The following is a 25,951-nucleotide window of genomic DNA, read 5'->3' as shown; positions in this document are numbered from 1 at the left end:
CATTCTTCTCAGGGAAGGCTGGCTCTTGTCGTCTGATTACTCATGACTGTGAAATGTTGACATGGCACAGCAGGCGATAGTGATATTGATTTTGACACAAAGAGTTCTGTGTCACAATTCTTACTCTGGGAACCAGAAGGGTGAGAGCAATCTCACTCTCTTAGGAGGATTTGTTCTTCATTAATCTGATACAAAAAAGTCTACATTAACGTGGCCTATAAAGTATGTGGTTTGGAAGTTGAAGTTGTAGAGCATGTTGTTTCGAGGCACACAGCACACTGCACTTCCTCCTGATGTGAAATGCAGAACAGGTACGCCGCATGACAGTTGTGAACAATGACCCTATGGCTACATGGTCAGAACATAATCTAAGATAGTGGACAAAACCTTTTTGAGTCCAAGATCCCTGAGCCAAGGGAAGATCTACCTTGAAGCGTCAAAAGAGAACCAAAGCCAAAATACTTCCTATTTGTCTTTTATTTAGGCAAATGTATCAGGTCAAAAATATTACATTCTCCACCCCCTCAAGAATCCGTGCCTCTGTAACCTTTAGTCTGGATTACACAAGGATGGCATACATTTTACAAACCAATATCGCATTTTCCTGGCGTCAATGAGATAACAACACTTACCGTAATTTCTCAACTATTAGCCGCGGCGTATACATTGATTTTGCAAAATTTCTTCGTCTATGAGGTTATTACACGGGGGCAGTTAATATGGTATTAATGGTTTTGTTTCTTCTAATTGGCATAAAACACTGTCCTGTGGCTTATGTGGCTAATACACAGGAAATGACTGTATTGTAAATCATCAGATATGGTATGGAATGAACCACAGTTGACCTAGTTCTGTTGGGATGAGAATTCATCCTTTTTATTTTCATTTAGCAGAAGTTTCTATCAAAGGTATTTACAATGGCATGTTATAACTATAACAGAATATCACACTAATGCACTACAGCAGTTCACATACAAAAATATATCCAACATCCAAGTCACAGGTAGTGTCAGCAAAATCAACTGATGCAGAACACTGGGGATAGAGTCTGTCTCCCTGTCACTACTGAAGGATCTATAGCAGTGGCAAAAGGGTGCCAATGGTGCCAAGACACAACCAAAGGCCCAACATGTATAGGAACAATGATCGAGCATGTGACAGAACATGTTTAGGGGTGGGTCCATGAGGCTAACCATGGAGGCAGAGAGGGAGTGTATTTGTTTGGCTTTTGAATTCCACAAAAAATTCCAAAAGAAATTCGGACACTGCTTTTAGATTTGATTCACTCTGCCAGCCACCTGCTTGAACAGAAAAAAAACTGCTCTTGGCATTCACCTAGTGAGCCCTTTCCAACACAAACAAATACACCTTATTTGCAGTACAACAACTCCCACCAGTTTCTTACCCGGCCTAATATATGACACCTTGTGGTTCCAGCAGCAGATAGTTCTTCAGTATCTTTGGGATGGGTAGCTGAGGAATGATGGAGTGGCAGTCTTTCCCACAATGCTTCCGCAGCACTGATCGACAATGATGCTGGAGGCTGCGTGCTGTGTTCTCCAGACTAAACAAGGAGGCATAAAAGGTTTGGTGCATCTGTGGGGAATACGTGAGATTAAAACACCAGTTTCACAACAAAGTATTAAAGTGAAGTAGGAAATATTTTCTGTACATGGTGCTATGATTATGTGAGAAACTGAACTTTATCGTTCTCACTACCTCATCCGCGTTGCCCTGCAAGCGCAGACACGAGAGAAAGAGACTCATTTGTTCGCACACACACGCACACAGTTCCCCACTGCGTCCCTCTTTGAATGTAAAATGTTTTGTTTGTGATGTTAAGTGTTGTTGCATGTTCGGTGGGCTTTGGGTTATACAAGAGATGTACGGGGGTTTTTATTGTTGGTGTCGGGTGTTTGCCGCCGGTTTGGCGTTCGTTCACGCTGTAAACCAATTGTTTGGTTTGCGGCGATTCCGCTCATTCATTCATTCACTCATTACAACGTCATTACCAACTTCATTCTTGTCAATAACAATTACATAGTGTGGTACCCACTAGCTTGTCGTCCATTTGCCATGTCATATCGTCTGTATAGTGCCCATAATCTGGTTAACGCATACATCTACTCACAACACTTCCTGACGCTCCGACCTCTGTCACTGTCCCATTGCGGAAGCGCGCTCCGCGCCGGGACAGGTTATTTTAAACATTCTGCAGGGGTAGGGAGCAGGGCATTATGCTACTGGGGTGTTTAGGATATTCTTTTGGTTGTTTTGTTTCTTTATGCCTTGTGGTTAGGTACATATTTATAACAGACATATGTTTTGTTCATTATATACTTTTCTGTTGTTTTCTATATCATTGTTATGTTGATTTATGTTATGTATTAGTGAGCCCTATTCTGAGTACTTCCCTAGCTCAATGGTGTGCCTCAATTATCCCCATTTGACAGTAATAGCTGGGGCTATTTAATGGGGTAGCTCAGTTCCCAAAGGGTGCGTAGTAGGTGAAGGACTCTCCTGTTGTGAGGCAGAGTAAGCTATGTGTTATGCTGATATTTTGGACTATGCATTGTTTGTGCTATCTTTGTTTGTTTTTGGTAGGGGAAAGTATTTTGTTTATTAGTGTTGCTATTTTTGAATATGGTGAAAAATAAATAATTGAAATTAACAGAAGCTACATCCAACCTCTCCTGCAAGTGCCGTTTTCTCCATCTCCACCTAAAATTCACAATCCAACACGTGGGTTGACCGCCCGGTCGCTCACAGATTACCTTTATAGATTTACACAGATGGGGGCACGGGGCAGCCGTGGCCTACTGGTTACCACTTCGGCCCTGTAACCGGAGGGTTGCCGGTTCGAACCTCGACCAGTAGGCACGGCTGAAGTGCCCTTGAGCAAGGCACCTAACCCCTCACTGCTCCCCGAGCGCCGCTGTTGATGCAGGCAGCTCACTGCACTGGGATTAGTGTGTGCTTCACCTCACTGTGTGTTCACTGTGTGCTGAGTGTGTTTCACTAATTCACAGATTGGGATAAATGCAGAGACCAAATTTCCCTCACGGGATCAAAAGAGTATATATACTTATACTTATACAGATCACATTTCACTCAACGGCTATATTGCCGTCAGGTACAAGAAGTGATTACTACCGCTAACTTATTTTCATGCTTTGTTCGGTAACACTTTTACTTGACAGTATCAGAGTGACATGACACATGAACTCTAATCCTAACCTCTAACCATAACCCTAACCCTAACTCTAACCCTGATCCTAAACCTAACCCTAAATCCTGACCCTAACTTGTTATGACAAAAACCAAAAGACACTTAATGACAGAAGCGTTTTTTGTCATAAACGTTTATGACACGTTCATGACACTGTCATGTCACTCTTATGTCACACTTATGTCGATACTGTCAAGTAAAGTGTAACCCTTTGTTCCGTTTACTTCTGGCACTGAATACAGTCAACAGAGGCCATAAACAGAGGATGGAGAAAGACTGACAGACCTGACATGCTTCCTCTGGAAAGGACTCGGTCCATTTGTATGTAACAGGCACCATATCATAGGAGTTGAACATGATTTCCACAGTTTTAGGTGCTGATGCACAAGAAGCTAGCAGCTGTGGCAAAAATGAACAAGTCATTACATTACTGGTTCCTGATACTTGTAGCAAGCTCAGTCCAGAAAATATGAAATTATTATGGATGTGATGTAGCCTTTTCATAACGATCATATTTTCTATTAGCAGTATTGTATATCAGTGATCTAGTCATTAGTAAAAAGGTACTCTTCACAAATTAGGTGAGAGATGAGAAATATTCAGCTGCATTAAGTAATGTTGTGGTCTTAGCAAGGAGTAATTTAAATGGAAGTCAGCATACCTTGAGCAAGGCCCCGGGCCACACCTTAATAGAACCATGGTTGAGCAGCATCTGCACCACGGCGTGCGACCGGCACCTATGCTTCACCACAGCGGTCTGCAATGCGTTGGAAAGGGGAGAGCACCCGTTATAGTCCAGCGCGTTGATCACCGCTCCACGCTCGATGAGCAGCTCCACGAGGCGGTCCTGCGCGTTCCGTGCGGCCCTGTGCAGGGGGCTCCTGCGCTCATTGTCCACCTTGTTGACGTCGGCGCCGTAGTCCAGCAGGAACCGGCACACCTGGAGCAAGCTCTCCTCCTGCTCGTCACCGCTGTCGAAGCAAGCCTCCCCACAGGCCGCGCAGAGGGCTGTCTCCTCCGAGGAGCTCTGCTGGTTCACCTTGGCACCGTAGCGCAGGTAGAGCTGGACGTGCTGGTGCAGGCCATGCCTGGCCGCCACGTGCAGGGGACTCTCGCCCTCCCCGTCGTCGCTGAGGGTGTTGACCTTGGCACCATAGCGTACCAGCAGTTTGGCACAGCTACAACAACAGAGACAAGGATTTGCTTAAGCACGACCTTTCATCAAAGGACTCGACACACAAAGGACGTAGTCTACAGGAGGGTTCAAACTCGAAAAAATGGTTTGATCTGATTGATTTTTTTAAAAGTTTCTAGTGGATTTTTTTTTCACAATTTTATTGTGAACATGGAGCAGGGGAAGTTTTCCTACATCAAGACACACATACTGACCAGCTTTGAAGTGATTTAGGATGCGTGACACCAAAGGAGCCCCATCAGCTTGACTGCTGAATAGTTTAGCCCCGTTGCCAAGTCATCCCCACCCTGTTGTGTTTATTGCAGCGCGCTTGTTGAGATTAGGCTCTTAGGCAACTTCCCACAGTCCATCAGAGATATGTGTGTGGTCTGGATCTCCACTCTTCTATGTTTAGTACTTTCATGGTAAAACACTCTCCACTCTCACTTTTTGAACTTACAGTACATGACCAAATATTTGGTTGAAAATACATTTGTGTCATGTACCTGTTTTTTAAGCAACTGTTTATTTGACATGTGGACTAACTTTCTCAGTGTGCATCATTTTTCAGCACAACCAGAGATGGAGTTTTTTTTTTTTTTGGTCAAATGGACCAAATACCGTATCGTGCATTTAGCAAGTGCATTCTCTATCACTAAGGCACATGCTGCTGCTGAGCTGTTACCGGAGTGACTGTGCATGTTTGCACAGGTGTAATGGTGCCAGGCCCTCCTCCGTGAGCTGGTTTGGGTTGGCCCCGTGCTCCAGCAGCAGCTCAGCACACTCGGTAGAGCTGTTGACGCACGCCTCGTGCAGCGCCGTCCGGCCCCCGGCCAGCAGGTTGGGCCGAGCGCCGTGCTCCAGCAGGTACTGCAGACATTGGCTGTAGCCTTGTGCCGCTGCGATGCACAGAGGACTGGTCAGCTCTCGCTTGTACTCAAGAGACCACAGTCCTGTAGAAAACAATGAGATTGACAAAGAAAACATAACTTCATGAAATTCCATGCAATACAATGCAATATCATAGCGCATATCAGAGCGCAATATCATGACTTCTGATCCTTTCCTCTTATTTCTACCATATTAATTGGCCATCCTGATGTCATCTACCCTCTATTTTGCTTTTCACAGAGATGTAAAGTAACTAAGTACAAAATACTTAAGTACAGTACTTAAGTTTGAATGGGAAGTATCTGTACTTTACTTTACGTCACTACATTTTTTAAATTAAATATATACTTTTACTCCACTACATTTCATTAGCAGCATTAAGTAGAAAGTAGGCTGAAATAAGTGTACAAATGAAAACAAAAGCCACAGTTTGCCTTCAGCATGTTAGATAATTGCAACCCCAACATTTTCTGACCTGATGTTACCACAGGCAATGAATGAAGACATAGTGACATAGTGAGTTATTAGCATGCCTATATGTTCCCACAGCCCTATGTTCCCTAAACCTAACCCACCCACCCACACCTCAGGCCTAGCCCTAACCCCAACCCTAACTCCCTAACCCTAGCCCCAACCCTAGTCCTAACCCCAACTCTAACTCCCTAACCCTAACCCCAACTCTAACTCCCTAACCCTAACCCTAACCCTAACCTTAACCTTAGAAACATAGGGCTGTGGGACCATTGGGCTGACCCCAGTGAGTTAAGGCCTAGCAAATAGTAAAGACATAGCACACCAAGGCCTATGAGGTTGTCACCCCACCTGGCCTTGAAATCTTTTACTTTGTACTTCTACTTTCAGTACAGTATGTTTTATAATGGGCTACTTGTCATACTTAAGTACTGTAAATAATAGATACTTTAAGACTTTTACTGAAGTGCTATGCTTATAGATTACTTTTCCTTTTACTTAAGTCATTGTATGATCAAATATCTGTACTTCTACTTAAGTGTGGGTTTCGAATACTTTAAAAAAAACTCTGGCTCTTCATATGTTTAATCTCCTTGATATATTTCTGATAGTTTGACCTCTGCACAAAGAAGAAAAAGTTGGCGCCCCTTTTGAGGGCTGGGTTATCTGAGCATATGTTGGGGTCACCCAAGCTCTGGAAGCTTAGTTTTTATACCAAACCCATTGTTGGAGAGATGTAGCATGCCACGAGCCATTTTGTTAAAGTGGCTTCAAACTGCACCAACTGCCTTACTATGCAAGCTTTTACAGTGAAATGTGAAGAGCCACCTAGAGATGACCTGATATGCGGGCCTTAGTTAAGCTATTGGTGCCTCTTGCCAAAGAGAAAGATAGGCAGGGTAAACCCACCAACAGCTGATCTGGGGAAAGAATGCACTGCGCTCTTGATGCACATGATTGAGAGTGACCGAAAGTGGCCACCAGAATCACTGTCTGGAATGTTGTGTCAATGTTTTTGGCTTGTAAATCTGCTCGGAGAGCTACAGAGATTAAGTGTGAACTTCATTCCACCTTCGCTCAGAAATAACAACAATAACAACTGAGGACGAGACATGTGTGAAGTGACTCAGTGTTATAAATAGTGTGTAAAAACATTGCTTTTAGCAGGTTGTTTTCACAAAAACAAATACTTACTAAAGAGCATGTCAGATGAAAACAATAAAAAATAAACAGATTTATTCAAAGGTGATCACCAGTGAAGTTAATTTACATTAACATGCATTGACCTGTAAAGGTCAAATGGGAGTAAATGACTTTTAAGAAACAGTTCCGTTTTATTTTGCAATTTCAAATGCTGATTTTACCACAGTGCAACATACTATGCCAGTTGAGTTTTATTAATATGAGCCTCTTTAAAAATGTAAAGATTGACCTCTGCAAGAATGTCATCATGGCTAAGCAACATAAACAGGTAAACTCCACAGGGGTATTACCTGATGGACCAAAGGGGGTCTCTGGCATGGGCTGCCACTTCAGCTCCTCACTGATACTGTAAAACACGTCAACGTCCACATAGCTCTTACACAGCAGCCTGCCCAGCCCTAGCAGGTCCCCCAGGGCCACAGCCTGGTAGAGGCGCATGCAGCGCACCTCGGGCTCCTCCAGACGGTGCTCGTCCCTCTCCGGGAGCTCTGGCCAGCGGTCCAGATGCACGGTGGGGCAAAGGTTCTCCAAGCGCAAGGTCCTCAGCATCTCCCCTTCTCACCTCGAAGCAGCTGTGTCGTCTGTGATTATATACACACGGCCTGCTAGCGTGTGCAGTGTTCTTTTTTTCCCCTCCTCTACCCAGTCTCAGTTTACTATTGTCTGTAGCCATAAATAGGTCGAACTATTGCTCTCCATAAGAAAACCCATGGTGACCTGTTCCATATTTAGCGCAGTCAATGAAATACCGGCGCAAACGCCACTTAAGACATTGCATTAGATAAACAAAAACATCAAGGGAAACTTGGTTTTGCAATATTAACTGTTCCAAAAATCATACACGCAGCTTGCCAAAAACATACTACTTCAGTTTTTCACATGAAACTACACATTTATTGAACAAATAAAACAATATAATGTTAGCCATGATATTTATTTGTACAACAATTAACTTAATACAGACATGCACAAATAGTGAAGGCATACTGATGAGCATGCTTGTAAAAGTCAGTGTCAAAAGGAAAAAGTGAATCTGTACATGATTTGTGAGAAGGTTGTTTCCTGAGAAACAGACAACCGACTGTGTCCTCCTTTGACCAGTCGTCATTTAGTGTGCCAAGACTAATACAAGACTCGGCACAGCTATTTTCTCTGTTTTGATCTTGATTTCTGTCTTATGCACATGCACCCTAGTGTAATCCCCAGCAAATGTTGTACAAAGTAATACTTACCACTACTATAAGCTCTACATCCAAATGGCAGCTTCACAAAGGTTGGTAACCTTCAAGTGAATGTTTATCAATCAATATTTCTTTGAATAATTCATGTTGTATGTGAGTAGTGTATAGGTGCTACAAATCCAAGCCAAAAAATATATCGTTTGACATCGTTCTCAATGAAAGTTTAATGCTACTGCATACAAGGTGGTAGATTTGTAGTCAAGACCGCCTAAACCGAGACCAAGACACTACCAAGACCAGAGGGTATCAAGACCGAGACCAAGGCCAAGACAGACTGAGTCAAGACCAAGACCGGTCTCGAGACATCCAATTCTACAAGGTGGTCATGGGGCTGTCTATCCAGTCACATCCTAAATAAAGACTGCAGGACAGCAAATGCCTCCCATGATAACATGCACATACTGAAATGACATTTTGAAGAGCTTTCACTGCAGGCAAATAGGTCTCACATGACACTGTCATGCAGCCGTGGTGGGCGAACAGCCAAATGGATGGGTGCAAGTGGCACTGTGAGTGACAACAACGGGGCATTGAATTCATAGCAAGCAACATAAAGAAAAAAGAAAAGCTACTTCCTTCAAGCAAGCTGGACATGCGCAAGATAGTGCACTAGGTGCTGACCATTGTGATGTTTTGTTTACAAACAAAACATCACAAAAAGCCGTGGCCCACTGGTTAGCACTCTGGACTTGTAACCGGAGGGTTGCCGGTTCGAGCCCCGACCAGTGGGCCGCGGCTGAAGTGCCCTTGAGCAAGGCACCTACTGTAAACCCTCACTGCTCCCCGAGCACTGCCGTTGATGCAGGCAGCTCACTGCGCCAGGATTAGTGTGTGCTTCACCTCACTGTGTGTTCACTGTGTGCTGTTTGTGTTTCACTAATTCACTGATTGGGTTAAAATGCAGAGACCAAATTTCCCTCACAGGATCAAAAAAGTATATATACTTTATACAAACATAGCAAAAAACCACTGACATATTGTTCATGACAGAACATGGTAACTAAGTTATGGAAGAATTCAAATATTATATTTTTAACAGTAATGTTCTCATGCATGCACTCTTCCTGTGATTTCCATTAAAATTCCGATATATTTTAATGGATCATTCTTTGTGGTGTCTTTGATCTGTTACCAGATCACATAAGCCAAAGGCATCTGCTCTTTTTTTCTAATACTTTCTTTGTATCTGAGTCTATAATTCTCCTCCATTACTCCCAGATTCAGGAAGAAATGTTATTGCAGTCAAAGCAACCCACCCCGTTTCTCTGCAGTCCAGCGAAGTTCATCACTCTGGAACACAAGGATTTTGTTGAGCTCCTCTCGAGCAGGGAGGTCATCTTGCAGACCTCTCCAGAATTGGTACAGCAGATCCTCCAAAACAGGGGGACAAATAAAGTCCCTCCCTGGAACTTTACTTCTGCACACTTCTCTGGTAGAGATTTGGTGGCTATTTGTGATACGAAGATTCAAATGTCTGGCTCTGTCTGCCCCTTGATGGTCTGAAGCCGGTTGGCTTAAGGTGCATGAGCCTCTGCTAACTGAAAACATGCCTTGGAATGGCGATAAGTGACCTTAAATATTTTTTCTCGTGGGTAGCCTACTGCAGGACATTTCATCCAGGCGGCCTATTTAACCCCTCTGTTTGTTTTGAATGGTGTATTTATAGATAGCATGTTAGCATCATGTGCTGTGGGGAAGGCATGAGGCAGTCACAAACCTCTGGATCATAATGTTGATACTGTTACTAACCAGTCTGAAAGTCTGGCATTGCCCGCTGGTCAGAATTTTTGGCAAGGTCATACAATGATATCATTCAAACACTGATGCAGGAATAGCAAACAATGCACCTCTGCTAAATCACAAACAGTAGGGCTTGGCACACAACTGCCCTGGATTCTATGGCTACTGTCCAGCAAATTGTTGACATGCTATTGTGTCAGCCTTTCTGGGGCTGTTTGAACAGGAACACACAGAAAGGCCACTAGTGTCCTCTCAATGAGCTGCATGAAATAGACAATGAGAAGTGGTATATCTTTTCAAATCGGAGTGTAGATATTCTATATGTTCAAAATGATATCACATTTACAGTGTTATGTTGGCAATGTGGATTATGTGGGTCTGTAGATTCCATACACTGCATAGGGAAATACACAAACATTAAGCTTTTATTAGTTTGATAATTTACACATAATTAAACTATGACTCATAATTATATACCACCTGGATTATTGCATGGATAAAACTCACAAAATGTGAATTAATGAGTATGATTAATATGATGACATATGAAATGTCCCAATGACTTTTTAATTAACTGCCTCGACCCACTGGTAGGTGCAGGCTCTTCCAAAGCCATGTTCAAAAACAGAACCCGTTAGAACAGAACAGTAACCATTCTCTGGCTGTAGCCAAGCAAACACTTTCACCTGTCAAGGGATGCACTCTCACACCATACCATACCTCTGTGTCACAGTATAAAACCGGGTCCAGCATTTCAAACTATATTAAAATCCATCTCAAAAATTCCATCTAGGCTATATCATGTTATGACCTTCACCTTTGACCTCCATAATCTAATCTATTTGTTTTAGAAGTTAACATTTGTACTAAATTTGATGCAGGTTCCTCAAAGCATTGTTAAGATAGCCTTCATCAAAAGAATGAACTTGGACCTTCAACCTTCAAAATCAAATTAGTTCATATTTGAGTACAATATAGACCTCTGAAGTTTGCCCACAAAAAGGACCCAAAGCTGCCGCCTTTGTCCATAAGGAGATTCTGCTAGCCAAAGCTAACAAATTATTCCAAGTTGCACTGCAAATTAGCTCCCATGTAGCAAAAATCAAAGTTCGCCCTCTTGACTTCTACATTTCAGACTGCAAAAGTCTGCAAAAGTTTAACAGGTGTGATTATTCAGTCCCCATGTTATTTTCCCATAGGAAAAATCGGCAAAGATGGCAGTTTTTTTTGTAGCAGAACTTCAGAGGTTTATTGAACATTTATCTAATTTAAAGCATGTGCCCTTGTGATGTTCTTGAGATATAACATTCACAATATCTGGACAAATAAACGGATGCATGGACAGACATACAGACCAACAGATGGACAACCCGAAAACATGATGCCTGTGTCACGGCTTAGTTTAAATTATCTGCATCACTATCAACACTAAATTTATGGAAGTTTTGGAAATCTGTGGTCATTGATTGACCTTCAGTTTTGCATTTGACAATAATCTGCTGAATTAACAAGATATCTGGTATGACACTATTGAACTGAAAGAGAGGTTTCCACCCTTCTCCACAAGGTGAATGCCCGTTAGACTATAGGACCCTGCCTCTGTCAGCTGCAACATGTTGGAAACATGCCCAGAAACTAGCATGCCCTTTCCAGAAAATGTGTTGGTCCTCTCTGATTTATAAACTATATCTGTGACAGATAGTTCGGCCATTTACCCCTTCAAATGTGGGTTGTTGAACTCACATGCATAGGAATGAATGCTATGGTAACAGACAATGTGGTAACAAAATTCCCACATTCTGTTTAATGTTGTTACAGTTTAAAGCCACATGTCATTTTGGTTTAGAATTAGTGAGTTAACTACCTAAATGCATGCTAAAACTGAGCAAACATCATCAATAGCCCAGTTGATAACTGATGAACTGCATAATAAGTGCATAGCTATGGCTATAGTATGTTCACCGTGGCCATATACCATCAAAATAAACATAAGGGTGATACTGAACATAGTTGCTTGAAAACATATCATATATAAAATGTGTTCAATTTTGGGACAGATTTAACCTGAATTTGTTGCACAGTCTCAGTCTGGAGTAACTGTCTGTGAAACATTAGGGCAGGAAAGCGAAGGCATTGAACCAGCCCTGCGGCCGGCCGTGGTTGCACAGCGGGCTCTCAGTGGCACAGAGAGTTTGCTTCTGGCAGCAGTGATGCAGTTGACCCTCAAGCCATCATGGATCACCAGACCCTTTGGTCGGCAGGAATCACATGGAGGACATCCTCTCTGACTGGGAGAGGATCCTCAGGCTGTCAGCAACACTGTTGAGGTCCATCACTAGCTTTCACCATGACAACTGTTGTCTCAGCACTCAGGCAGAACATGGGTTTGATTGCCAGCAGCTTTGGAGGGCAGATGCTTTCCCATGGCAGTTTTTCTAGTTTCTGAGGAGTGATGATGGACACTGTAAGGCCTACTCTGGATCCACCTGTGTGATTTGAGACATTTCTGTCTTTGGGTTCTTTCATTTTGTCAGGCCCTCAAGCGACAGCAAGTGTAGTGTAGGTCTACTCAGTGGCTCGGATTACTGCAGTACCTCCCTCTCCACTCCTCAAAGGGGTGTGAAGTTCCTTTATAACACCTGTGACAATGCTTAGCCTACACATGACAGCAACATACATACAGTATCAGATCTGAGGGCAGGGCTCCTTTTTGTACAACTCTGGGGAACTGTCAGCTAATAGTTAAAGGAACCATATGTAACATTGTGGCCAAAACTGGTACTGCAATCACTTTCAAATTATTGTGATTAGTAGATAGGTAGAGGGTGGCGCATCAGGCCAAAACACAACATCAACATCAGTTGAGGGCTGCAACTTCACTTTTTAAATGGCAATATCCTTGCCAGACTACTGTTGTCAGTGATATAAGTATTTTAAATGAACATGATTTCTTAATGTCTAGTGACATATCAGGGCCATTTTATGATTAATTGCAATACATTTCTTTCATACGGTTCCTTTAATTGTGTATTACTGCAAATGTAACAATAGATCCTTATGAAAACAAAATGGATAGAAAAGCGCTATAGCTTTTCATTGGGAAATTCATCCTATAAAGCAAAGTGTAGATAAACAATGAAGGAACTAGATTCTCAGAAAGGATAAAATGACAACTACACCAGAAAACAACATATTGTGAGAAAATTCCACCTCTATAAACCACTAACCGGAAGTGAGGTAACCTGAGGTGAACAGGTCAAGTTTAATGAGTGGTGTAATGGATCCCGACACAGACTCAGAGGAGATTATAAACGAAAATACATGTGACGGGCCACATTCCTATAACTATGAGCCACCTATGCGAGATAGGGGCCAGGGTCAGAACATGAGAGTTTTGGTAACTCTGTGATAACGGTGGCTAACACTGTGTCTGCTCTATGACATTATCTTGATATTGTTTAACAAATCTGCTTTAGCAATTATACTTTGGAGATCCTTGTAGATTCCCTTCATTTAAAGGAACCGTGTGTAAGAAAAATATTTCAATTAATCATAAAATGGCCCTGATATGTCACTAGACATTAAGAAATCATGTTCATTTCAAATACTTATATCACTGACAACAGTAGTCCGGCCAGGGTATTGTCATTTAAAAAGTGAAGTTGCAGCCCTCAACTGATGTTGATGTTGTGTTTTGTAATTGTCATGTTGTGTTTTGGCCTGATGCGCCACCCTCCACCTATCTACTAATCACAAAGTCAGTAGTGTTTTGCCATCAGGGTTGGCAACCTCGAGTCAGCGGGGAGGGGGAGGGGATACATCGCTCTTCAGTATTTTGAAAGTGATTGCAGTACCAGTTTTGGCCACAATCTTACATATGGTTCCTTTAAAGTTCTAATGGAACTTAGCAGCATGACAAATAACAACAAACAGTTTGATGGCCCATATTTTAATTTCCCCTTGGGGATCAATAGAGTATCTATCTATCTATCTATCTATCTATCTATCTATCTTCGCGACCGTCGCAACCTTCTGGCAGAAGTTATTTATGAGCAGAGCTAGGCTACAGAAAAGATGTCGGGAATGAAGAAGGAACGCATGTACCCACAATGACAGCAGAGTTCAGGTACCAATTTCAAAGGTTTACCTTCGCCTACGTAATATGACGCGTTTGTGGGCGGGAGAGGCATAGGAGGCTGCTTAAAATGGGTAGCCTACAATTTCTTCTGAATTACTGTCCTTAGGTTGTGTAAAACATATTAATTCCTACACAGACATTTTTAAAAAGACATTTTCAGACAATTCAGTTTTGAAATCAACCTGCAAGTTGATCTTTAAGCTTTGCAGCATAATATGGGGCTCAAATTTACATTTCATTCCGTTCCACTTGGTGGCAATATAGCCTAAGCCAAGTAGGCCAGCTTTCACTGCATTCTAAACAGGACCGAGGTTTGTTGATTTCCGTGGACCTAGGGCAGTGGTAGTGGCGGCAATAAGAGACAATACGGTGGTGTCAAAATAAAAGTCCATATAAAAATATCCCCTTGTATCACACGAGGCCGGCCCAGGCAGGATATCCCTGCCGAGACGATTACAGCCTATGTGCAGTTAGGAATGACAGCAACAAAAATCACGAGCCTGCTCAATTCGTCGGAGAGGACAGTACCTAAATCCAAGCTCCTGCGTTCTACGCCGTACTGTCCTCTCCGACGAATTGAGTAGGCATTCTACGCCGGGGACTCTAGGGCCGCTACGGCCTCGTCTTGGACCGATCTGGCTGCCATCTTGCCGTCAACCAACCGCGTTTATCGATCTAAAGCTAAATCATGATCATGGTAGGCGCATTTAATTTGTCGTCACCAGAGCACCACCTACATACATCTCATTAACAATGCAGCTCATTTGGATGTTGTGAACTTGAAAATGAAAATCGAGAAATGGAAAAAAATCGCAAGCAGGTGTCAGTTTTCATTTTATTTATCATTTTGGCATACATTGTGCACATTGTCAGGAAAAGGCAAGGTCAAAGTGAAGTTTGCATTTTCATCTTCCAACTAACATTTTCATTTTTGGCAGTAATATGGATGGTAATGAAAATGAAATGACAAATAGACGTTTTCAATTTATTTTTATTTTTGTCACAAATGTATCGTGTTTATCAGGAAAATTAAAAGCCAAATGTATATATTTCATTTTATTTTTAAATTTGGCAGGATAATTGCACTGACACTTTGAAAATTAAATGGCAAAACGAGTTTTTCATTTTAATTTCACTGTTTTCATTTTAATTTTATTAATGGCAGGAAAAAAACCCCATAAGTAGCCGTGTAATAAGCGGGATAATGTATTGTCCGCCGGAAATTATCAGTAAATAAGTCCCTTCAGGTCGACGCAAAACCCCTCCACCTTCGCGTCGGGGTTCTGTTCTCCCTGTCGGGACTTATTTTCTGATAATTACCGGCGGACAATACATTATCCCTTGCAGAGCCGTATATAGAGATATACTCTATACGCTCTGTGTAAAAGGTTCCGACTTTTATTTTGAAAAAAAAAAAAAAGAAATACGGGTTGCTTTCGTACAGGAAGTCTTGTTATTGTCGCTGGCTCCATGCAGCGGTGCGTAGTTTGTGTTGTACGTATTTTGTAGTTGTCATCAAATAAACAGCAGTTAAAATGGTTTCTAAAAGCCAGGATTGTTCGATATGGGTCGGCTCGGAAACAGGAATATTAAAAGGTAGGCTACCAATGTGTTACACCTTCCCTTGTTTCACCATGCGGATTCTTTGTGTGCCTGTTGTGGAAACACGTGGGTTGTCAACGAGATAGCCTGTGCTGTGCTAACGTTAGCCAGCTATTCAGTGTTCATTTTACAGGTAAACATTACTTTGCAATTGAGTCAATGACAGTGTGTGACCGCACAATCTAGGGCAATTCCGCGCAAAACTGTTACATCCATAACGTCAACACAATGCCATGGTATTTAGTTGGCGTTATGGATGTGACAGTTTTGCGTTGAATTGCCCTCTAAATGATTAACCTGCAAACTGAACTGAACATTTCTGTTTGTCATGCGTTTTGGTTTAAAGGGGTAAGTTTAACAAAGAAGCAAGCTTTCAACTTCTGTGAGATGAGTTGCCTGAGTCGAGACCAGGAAGTTTGTGTTCTTGGATGGGGCGATCAACAGGAATCAGAGGTGAAGACCACTGTTTTCTCACAATATTAATAGCATAATGCTTTCCAGTGCTCGTGGCCTGAACGTTTCTACTCTAATCAGTTGTTTGTTTTGTGTGTTTTCTCCTTTTAGGTACTAGTAGGCTGTGCCAATGGTGTAGTGAAAACGTTCAGTACAGAAAAAGGCATTTTCACAGAGAGCAGGGAATGCGGAGACCATTCACAGGGCAAATTCACAGGCTTGGCTGTTACTGACAGGTCAGTCACGAGTTGTGTATGCTCAGCAGCACTGCAATATATATTTGCGACTTGCCATCACAATCGGTTCATGATGCATACATTTGTTTTGGTCTCTTTAATTCATGACTATTTCTGGTGCTGCTTGATCTAGTGCTCTGGTCACCTGTGTGGAGTCAGGACTGTTAAAGGTGTGGAAGGAGGGGAGCACTGACACCGTAAGTGTGTTGCACACTCACTGTGCTTATCACACCAAGCCTATATCCAGAATATAGAATGACATATTGATTGGATTTGATAACTGCACTCTGTTTTATTTTTGTAAACGTCTTTGCCTTTCCTCTTGGCCTGAGTATTTGTTGGTTGATCTGTGGTCAGGCTGAGATCAATGCGGGAAGCGGTGTGTGCCGAATGCGACAGAACAAATCGCAGCGCAGTCGAGTAGCCACAGGAGGGAAGGAAAACCCACTGAAAGTATGGGACCTGGAGAGACCAGACAAGCCCGTTTTTACAGCCAAAAATGTAAGTGGACTCAATAATGTGCTTTTGAGCAGTTGTGGTGGGTCAGTAAGACTTGTTTCCACTGGCTGATTTTGTCATGTTGTTTTGTTGATGTTTTGTGTTGAATTGGCCGGCAGGTGAAAAATGATTGGTTGGACCTGCGAGTACCAATTTGGGTCAGAGATATGGCCTTCATCCCAGACTCCGATAAGATCGTCACATGCACAGGGCATCATCAGGTATGTCAAATCCAATGCTTGGACAAACTCTTGCTTTTCTTTAGAATTGTGTATGGTTTGTATGGTTTTCCATGTGAGGACGCAGTGATCCGACAATGATATTGGGTATCGGCCTGATACAGATCACTGTATCATGACAGTGGGGCCGATCTGTAGTGCCAGTAAACTCCATTGTTATATGTTTACATTTACGAGCATGAACAATGGCATCAGTAGTGTGCCAATAGATCTTCTGCTTAAAAGGGGAGCTGACACATCTCACATCTCCAAACTTCCCACCTGAAAATAAAAGGTGGGCAGTTTGAAGATATTTCACACTTGCTGCGCCAACAAGTTCTAGGGCTGCTTAGTGTCACTCATAAATCATATTCGGCCAATAAGTCCAGTTATCGTTATTAATATCAGGACTGGAACATTTGGAACAGGGCACCCCTAGTTCCTGGTTAGATAAGATAAAGGATCTTTAGAAGACTCTGGACTGTGGAACTGTGTTATGAAGAATGAAATTAATGCACCATTCATGAAGTCAGTGGGTCATTGGGATTGTCTATTTTTTGTGCCTTTTCCTGTGATGACAACCTCAAGAGCTCTCTCACACACACACACACACACACACACACACATCATGTACACACATCATGTACACACACTCATATGCAATCTAACAGCTTGACACTGAATATCACTAAAACCAAGGAAATGGTAGTGGATTACAGAAGGCAGCAGCAGAACTACAGTTACACCCCACTAATGATCAGCGGGCAATCTGTAGAGAGAGTCACAAGTTTTAAATACCTTGGTGTCCACATTACTAAAGACTTAACATGGACTGTTAACACTCAATATGTTCTGAAGAAGTCCAGACAACGACTCTACTTCCTTCGTCAGCTAAGGAAATTCAAAGTTTCTACACCCATCATGAAGGCCTTCTACACTTCAGCGGTTGAGAGTGTTCTAACTGGTAGCATCATCACCTGGTATGGGAACTCCACAGTTAGAGATTGTAGTACTCTGCAGAGAGTAGTGCGCTCAGCTGAACGTACTATAAGAACTCAACAACCTGCTCTACAAGATATCTATTCCAGAAGAGTACTCCTAAGAGCCAAAAAGATTCTGAAGGACTCTTCTCATCCTAACAATGGATTATTCCTACCGCTGAAATCAAGAAGACGCCTATGTAGTCACAAAGCCAGAACTGAGAGACTCAGGAGAAGTTTTTATCCCCAGGCCATCCAAACCCCCCCCCCCCCAAACACACACACACACACACACACACACACACATATCTGACTTTCTCCAACTTCTGCACATCTCCATAGAACCATTTATTTATTATTTTTGATTTCTCCTCCATCTATCTACCCATGTCCTTGATTGCCTAGCCTTTCTGCCCCCACCCCCATCCCCAACACACACACACAAAAAACACACACACTTACATCATCACTGTCATCACCTCACATACATACAGCACACTGCTTGCTACAGTAAGCCTCCTCTACATACTTGCTGCACACTGCCCCCCCCCCCCCCCCACATACACAGCACATTGTCTTCAGGATCTTCTCCAACACACATCCTCTACATACTTACAGCACACTGCCCCCACCTACCCACACACACACTACACACACACACAGTCACTGCTCCACTCCCCTCCCGCCCACACACACATCTTCACTGTCATCACTCACATACATCATACATACAGTACTCTGCAATAGTAAGTCCCTTCACCATCTGTATGATGTATTGACACACATATTGCACACTGCCCTCTCCCCACATACACAGCACACTATCCCATCTCCCCTGTCATCCCCCCAACACACACACCAAGACCCCTGGCAGTTGGGTTAGCCCCTTGAGCCGTGGATCTGCCCAAGGTTTCTTCCTTGGTAAGGGAGTTTTTCCTTGCCCCTGTTGCTCTTGGGTGCTCCTTGGTGGTGCCCCCCGCCCAATCCCAATCCTCCCCCACCTTTCTTATGCAGCCCTTGCCACTTAATCTACTAAACCCCTCTTCTACTGCACTTTTTACCCCCCCCCCCCATAAATGCACAAATAGGCTGACACCAGACATAATTTCACTGCATTTCTTACTTCCAGTAACTATATGCATGTGACAATAAACTTCCTTGTATCCTTTTATATGTGCAGATAGATTTGTGTTTGTTTGTATGTTTATATATGTGGTTGATTAATACCTACCTAATCATCCAGCCTCTCTCTGCTCCTTGTTCGGTAGGTGCGGATCTATGACCCATCTTCCCCTCAGAGGCGGCCAGTGCTGGAGGTGCAGTTTGGGGAGTATCCGCTGACCGCGCTCTCTCTGCCCGCCAGCGGAGACTCCGTGGTGGTGGGAAACACACAGGGACAGCTGGCCATCTTAGACCTGCGGAAAGGTGAAATATTGTGTTTACGTTTATTCATTTGGCTGACACTTTTATCCAAAGTCATTTAACATTGAAGACTATAACTGAAGCAACACTGTGAATGAGACCTTGTATAACAATAAATGCCACCTAGCAAACACCACAAGAGGGAGCTAGTGCTGAAAAACTAGAGGGTGAGAGCACAGAAGTTAAGTATGACAATGAAAGTTGATGTACCATCCAGTTTTCAGAGTAGATGAGATAGTAGTGGGAGGTGCATGCTAGGTTTCTTAGAAATATTGGCTCTGACTCATTATCATTTATTTTGTGTCCAGAAACAGTAAACCCATTTCCTCTTGTGTTGTCCTGGCGGTTGATTGTCCTTTTCAACAACTGTAGATCTATTTTCTCTTGTGCTATGTCCTCCATTTCCTCCTCTTTGACATCTCTTATAAGATGTTGAGTTCACAGTTAAATTAGGCTTTTGAACTTTGCACCTGATGTGAACAGTTTATTTATTGGTTTTAGGTCTTTGTGCGTGTGTATGTATGTGTGTGTGAGAGAAAAATGTAAAAGCGAGCGAGTGAGAGTAAATGCTTGAGTGCATTAACATTGTGTCTTGCCTCTTTGCTGTAGGTCTGGTGCGTGGGTGTCTCAAGGGTTTGGCGGGGGGCGTCCGAGGGCTAGAGTGTCACCCAACGCTCCCCCTGGTGGCCTCCTGCGGTCTGGATCGCTTCCTGAGAGTACACAACGTCAAGGACCACAACCTGCAACACAAGGTTTGGACAAACACACACACACACACACACACACACACACACACACACACACACACACACACACAAACACACACACAAACACAAACACACACACAAACACAGGGCCTGACATAGCCAGGCGAAGTCTGAAGTCTAACTAAAACCAATTTAAAGCTGCAGTAGGCAAGATTCTTTTGATCATATTTACTGAAACCGACACTATACTCCGACAGAAACATAAATCAGCCGGTTTTAGAAAAAAAGCTGCACTTCTACCTCCACCTAGAGCCTGTTATTTGTTTTGCAAAATTCCACAGCTCCCGGTTCTTCTGGTCCAATCAGAGCAGGGCTGTGTGAGATCTGACTGTCAATCACCGTCTGGTGCGCACTGACGAGCACAAACTCGATGAGTGGATGCTCGGTGGTAGTGGGGGAGGGCCATGATGGTTGTAAACTTTCAAAATTTTGGTCAAGTCCCCTCAATCTGTCAGACTTGCCTACTGCAGCTTTAATAACAAAGCAAAATCTATTTGGCAAGTTAATATGAAGATCCTAATAGATCAGCTCAGTGCTCCCACTCTCCACACGCTAGCTTAGTTCATGCATGAGACACTTTACTCGTCGAGTGACCTCAGTCTTTGCCTGTCATGTAACTTAGGGCCCATAGACTTGCATACACATATTGTAACAATACATATAGCAATGTTATTTTTCAGTTTTATGTAAAACATTACTAAAACCAGCTTTGAGTTATTTTGTAAAATATAAAAAAGTACCTGCATTTTTCTGTATCTTTATCTTATGTGTACATACAGTATTACTATCTATCCTTGTCAGCATGTCATAGGCAGAACATATGCAGAGTTCTTTTAAAGGGATGCTGTGCATAGATGCACATAGAGACTTATGAAATCACTTCTGATCTATACTCTAACAAGTGCGGTCAGTTGTCAAGATTGCCTCCTTTTGCTGTCTTGTCTCTGTGAGGGGTTTTTCATGAGGCACTTCATGACTGCTTCCTTCTTCTCTCATCCACGACAGGTGTACCTGAAGTCGAGACTGAACTGTATGTTGCTCTCTAGTAGTTGTCTGGAGGTGAGTAGCTGGCTGGTGTGTGACAGACGTGATGGCTACTTTTTTGTACTTATGGACAGTTTTGTGTTGAGGATTGATTCTCTATAGTTAATGATTTGTTGATGGCACCCAGGTAGTGACAATGTAAAGAGGTGGGGAGGGGGGACAAATCTATTTTTTAAGGGTTTTGTCATTCACGTTTTGTGGAATTGGAGATTGCAGTAATGAATGTGTGTTTTTTTTTTTTTTTTTTTTTTTCTTTGTCTTTGCTGTGTAGAATACTGGAGACGACCTATCTGGAGACGTGGAGGAGGTCAAACAGGAAGGGGGGGATGAGGAGGATGAGGTGTGGGATGCCATGGAAACGGTGATGGAGAAAACAAAAAAACGAGCTAATGAAGAGCCAGAAGCAGGTGGCACAGAGACGGAGGCCACCAAGAAAAGAAAAGTAGCAAAGAAATAACTGAAAATGGACAGAAAAAGACTGAACTATGCGTGATCAATTCAAACCCAACCATGTGTAGACTATTTACATATTTTTTAAAACTGATGACTGTCATCTCAAGATCCTATATCACCTAATCCGCCATATTGAATATGACGGAATGGAATCTTTGTTGTGCCTTTGCTGGAGTTCATGCAGAATATATATGTGTATAGCTGAGTTCTGCTGTGTCCCTGTGGGAGTCGGACAGATCTCATAGGTCCTCACATTAATTTGATGAACAGTATTAACTTCCCAAAGACTGCATGTGTCCAGTCTTTTATTCATATAAACTGTACCATTGCATCACCTATTATTATACCTTACAGTTCACATATTATGGTCTGTGCCTTGATTTTGTTACCCAGCCAGCAATACCTTGTTGTCCTCCCCTGATTAGATGTAACCATACAGCATTATGGTGTGTGTGTGTGTCTGTGTGTGTGCACACACACCCTTGACAGCATTTGTTTATCAGGGTGAGTGGAGAGGCATGTTACGATGTGCCCGCCGTCATTGTCTGGTTAGGTGTGGGAACTGAAATACATGCAGCTATTTGATTGAAATATCATTCCATTTAGGGAAATTGGAGTGGATTCCAAGATGGGAGATTATTATTATTATTATTATTATTATTATTATTATACTTTCAGAGATAATGCTTCAAATAGTGGCTGTTAGTGTTAAGCATTCAGAAAACAACAGCTTCAAACTCATTTTGATACTACACTGACTTCAAAGTACAGTCTCTCCGAGATGACATTGCTGCTGTGCACCCAGAATGCCTTGTACTGCACTATGTAACGTTGTAGTCGGTGGTACCTTTTCATCAATTTTAGATGGAATTGGGTACCACCTTAGCGCTAAATGGCTACCTAGTACTGACGAAAAGGGGAACTCCGGCGTTGTGTTACTACAAATTTTGTCCCCTTCAAAAGCAGAACTTTTGAAGATGTTTTGTTGAACCATCTAGGGTGAATGTTTGCATATTTATTTAGTGGTCTCTGTGTAGTATACTGTGAGAAAGTTACTTTTCATCTACATGTGAAAAAAGCAAATACTCATTGTCGATTGGCCTTCAGTTTCTGAGGCCTGAGGCAGCTCTCCATGTGGAGAGAAGGACACCTTTTGACAGTCTGTCCACAAGCTTATCCCCCCCGTCCACAAGCTTATTTATTATATGAGATGTGTCTGTGCCTCATGCCCCCCCCCCCCCTTGCCTTTCCCTCTGTGATAAGAGGCGATGTCTTTGAGCAGATCTCAGGGTGTATATCTATTTAAATGAGCAGCAGGGATCCTTGAGGAGTCTAGGAGAGGGGGAGATGGTGGGGAGGAGGCGGAGGGGCGTTGTTCAGCGGGAGAGAGGACAATGCTGACGCATTATTCACACACACATACTGTACACACACACACACACACACTTAACCATCTATCAACGCTCCCACCCTCACCCCGGTCCCTGCTCTATCATAGGCGGCGTGGCGCGGCGCGGCTGCCCAAGGGGAACCCATAACCCTGACAGGGAACAAAGCAGAAGGGGACAGATGAGCGGGAGCGGTGCTCTGGCAGATGAGTAGCCGGTGTATGAGGAATTGTAAATCAAGGCTAAAGATGCAGCTCTGGGGGTGTACGCCGGTGGACCAGGCATGTCCCTTAAGGGACAGTCCATCCTGCAGATCCCGAGGACAAACGGCCGGCCGCGTCCTCCTGTCCCCCTGAAACACTGGCCGCAGTGCTATTGGCGGTGACTGCTGGTGACTGTTGTTGGCCCTTTCTGATTCATTTGTGAGTTTATTCTGATGTGTCGCACTGTGAAATGGGACATGATGCTCTTTTCACCCCAGGGGAACAGAGCTGCTGTAATGGGGTGTCTCAGTGCCAGGGGCTGGGGCCTGCTGCTGCTGCTGCTGCTGCTGCTGCTGAAGAGTCTCATCACCCTCCGCGCACCAGGGAGCAAGTGCTCTGAGTTCTCATCTCATGGACCAAAGGTCAGCAATCATCGACTGACTAACAATCTCATACTCTCTGTTCACTTGCTCTCACACACACACACACACACACACACACTGAACGTAGGCCTAATTCTCACAGCTCATCAATATTCATTCAAAAAGAGCTTTGTCAGTGTATCTGTGGAGTGTGAACAGGCTAAAACTGAGTCTAGTCAGTTTGCAAAGCAGGTATTGTAGAATGTTGTGTTATTTGGTAAACATAGTTCTAATTTATAGCTCTGTAGATTGTAACACAAGAAACGTAGGAGACAGTTCTTAGGTTGTGACACTAGCAGATGGCGATAACACTGAATACACACAGTATAAACTGTGTGTCCCCATATGGCCACTTGGGGGCAGTATGAAATAGCGACAGCTCATTCTGAAATACAATACAACACATTTTATTTGCAGAAAGACGGAAATAGGACACTCACTATTTCAGAAAAGGTCATTTGTAAGTGAAAAGTCCCAAACTGTATTAGGCACTGGCATTTAATCTAATACATTCTCTATTTTGTATTAACACATTAATTTGACAGTTGGGAAAATAACCAATATAATGTCACAAGTTTTAACATTATAAATACAATATAATTCAACTTTCAACAATAATTTAATAGGAGTCTTCTTACCAGCTCAAGTGCTGACATGATTAGTCCTTCTAGTCCTTACATGAATAGCTTATATTTTTGCACACATTTTCTTCATGTTATTGCATGATCTTTGTACAGACACAGGGTTATTAGTAATATTCAGACCATGAGCAAGGGCCCGGAGATGTGGAAGTGTCTCATTAATAATTATGAGGCACAGAGATACACAACTAGTAAACAAAATGAAAATCTTAACTTGGCTTAAGGGGAAAACTATATAAAATGACAAAAATTCATGTAGTGACAAAGGTTTATACATCATGCTTGCCAACACTGCAAAGCATCAGGGGAAGAACGAAAAATACCTATGATGGACTATGACTTTCCTGAAGTGAAAAAAAGTCATGGTGATACTGCAATAGATTTTCAGAAATATCAGACAAGTAAGCTAGCTAGATGTTACCTCAGTTAAAGGTTTAGGCAGAGGTAGTTGTACGTATGCATACTTTAGTAACTCCCTTGCTGTCTCTTGGTGCTCCATCACTGACCTGTTTCTTTCTCTGTGTCCAGCTGCTGCAGTCCACCCCCATGCCTCAGCCTATACCGAGGGCCTCAGGAATACCTCTAATGGACAGGTGCCCGGCACTCCCACCGCAAGGTGCCATTTTAGCATTTTAGTGCCCGTCGCCATGCCTGGGTGCCACCTCGCAGCTGGCACCCCGAGCGTTTAGAGTCACTTTCGCTTAGGCACACCCTGCCTAACGACTCAATTCATTATCAGCGGTGGGCGGGCGAGAGTGTGCACTGAGCTAACGAGAAATCGAAACAAATCGGCAAGCCAGATCAATTAAAGGCGATGCTTTCCGCCCTGTAATTGCAGATGTGATTTGTGCAGATAAGGGAAGGGGGGGGGGATAAAAGTGCTTGCCGTTCCCCTGGTGAGCGTTCCTAATTCACCATTAAACATCCATTTGAAAGCCACCTGCCTGCCGGGTCCCTGCCTACGAGTGGCACCCCTGTCCTTACGTAAACAGGACTGAGTGGCGCGGCGACGCAGTGTCAACATCTGTGCCGTTACCCACAAATGGTTTTCACTTCATTTCAGGCCACTGGTGACATCTAAAGCATCTCTGACAGAGCTTGGGATCGCGGCATGCCTATAGTCTGGGCTCATGGTAATAGCAAATGGCATATGGTAATATAATACATAATGCATGTTTGGTGTTTTCAGATGGGGGTTGTAATATGAAAGCTCTGGAGGGTCCCTGAGTTAGGAACTCTCTTTAGTAGGGGCTGTGTGGAACTGGGATGACAATACAAATATGACAGCCATGTCAAAGATTTTGCCAACACACGTTTAGACAGACCACTGTATAATGTTATGATAAATATTTCCCTGTCTGTGATTCACCCCAAAATGGTGCCATGCTGTCAAACTAATTCAACCTGGGAGAACCCCTTAAGAACAAGCACCTGTAAGATTAAAAAGAAAATCAGGACTATACCTCACTGCAGTTTTGAGATTAGATTAAGGATTTATAGTTTGGGCTTTGAATTGAATTGATAGCATGTGGTATAG

At 43.0% G+C, this 25,951-nt stretch overlaps 2 protein-coding genes across 4 annotated transcripts; one reads left to right on the top strand and one right to left on the bottom strand.

Annotated features, from left to right (window-relative positions):
- Positions 1-503: 503 nt before the first annotated feature.
- On the bottom strand, positions 504-9,824 carry LOC121702312 (ankyrin repeat and SOCS box protein 18-like). 3 transcript variants are annotated; one of them, XM_042084187.1, is made up of 6 exons: positions 9,466-9,565; positions 7,259-7,549; positions 5,089-5,356; positions 3,891-4,407; positions 3,515-3,628; positions 504-1,564 (listed from the first exon to the last, which is right to left on the bottom strand). In XM_042084187.1, exons 2-6 carry the CDS (start codon positions 7,515-7,517, stop codon positions 1,370-1,372), a joined length of 1,353 nt encoding a protein of 450 aa, XP_041940121.1. In that variant the 5' UTR covers positions 7,518-7,549; positions 9,466-9,565; the 3' UTR covers positions 504-1,369. The 3 variants fall into 3 exon arrangements, with proteins under 3 accessions (XP_041940121.1, XP_041940119.1, XP_041940120.1); XM_042084185.1 differs by lacking the exon at positions 7,259-7,549 and having other exon boundaries at positions 9,466-9,824; XM_042084186.1 differs by lacking the exon at positions 7,259-7,549 and having other exon boundaries at positions 506-1,596; positions 9,466-9,824.
- Positions 9,825-15,537: 5,713 nt separating this feature from the next.
- On the top strand, positions 15,538-22,122 carry wdr74 (WD repeat domain 74). Its single transcript, XM_042084570.1, has 10 exons — positions 15,538-15,683; positions 16,036-16,142; positions 16,254-16,378; positions 16,512-16,575; positions 16,736-16,879; positions 16,996-17,097; positions 19,343-19,499; positions 20,106-20,248; positions 21,269-21,322; positions 21,579-22,122. The coding sequence occupies exons 1-10, from the start codon at positions 15,623-15,625 to the stop codon at positions 21,762-21,764; spliced, it is 1,143 nt and encodes a 380-aa protein (XP_041940504.1). The 5' UTR covers positions 15,538-15,622; the 3' UTR covers positions 21,765-22,122.
- The last annotated feature ends 3,829 nt before the right edge of the window (positions 22,123-25,951 follow it).

This window comes from Alosa sapidissima, chromosome 2 (genome assembly GCF_018492685.1).
Source record: "Alosa sapidissima isolate fAloSap1 chromosome 2, fAloSap1.pri, whole genome shotgun sequence".
In the NCBI taxonomy this organism is placed as follows: domain Eukaryota; kingdom Metazoa; phylum Chordata; class Actinopteri; order Clupeiformes; family Clupeidae; genus Alosa; species Alosa sapidissima.
The sequence above is the reverse complement of the archived record's forward strand: the minus strand, read 5'-3'. Positions and strand labels throughout refer to the sequence as shown.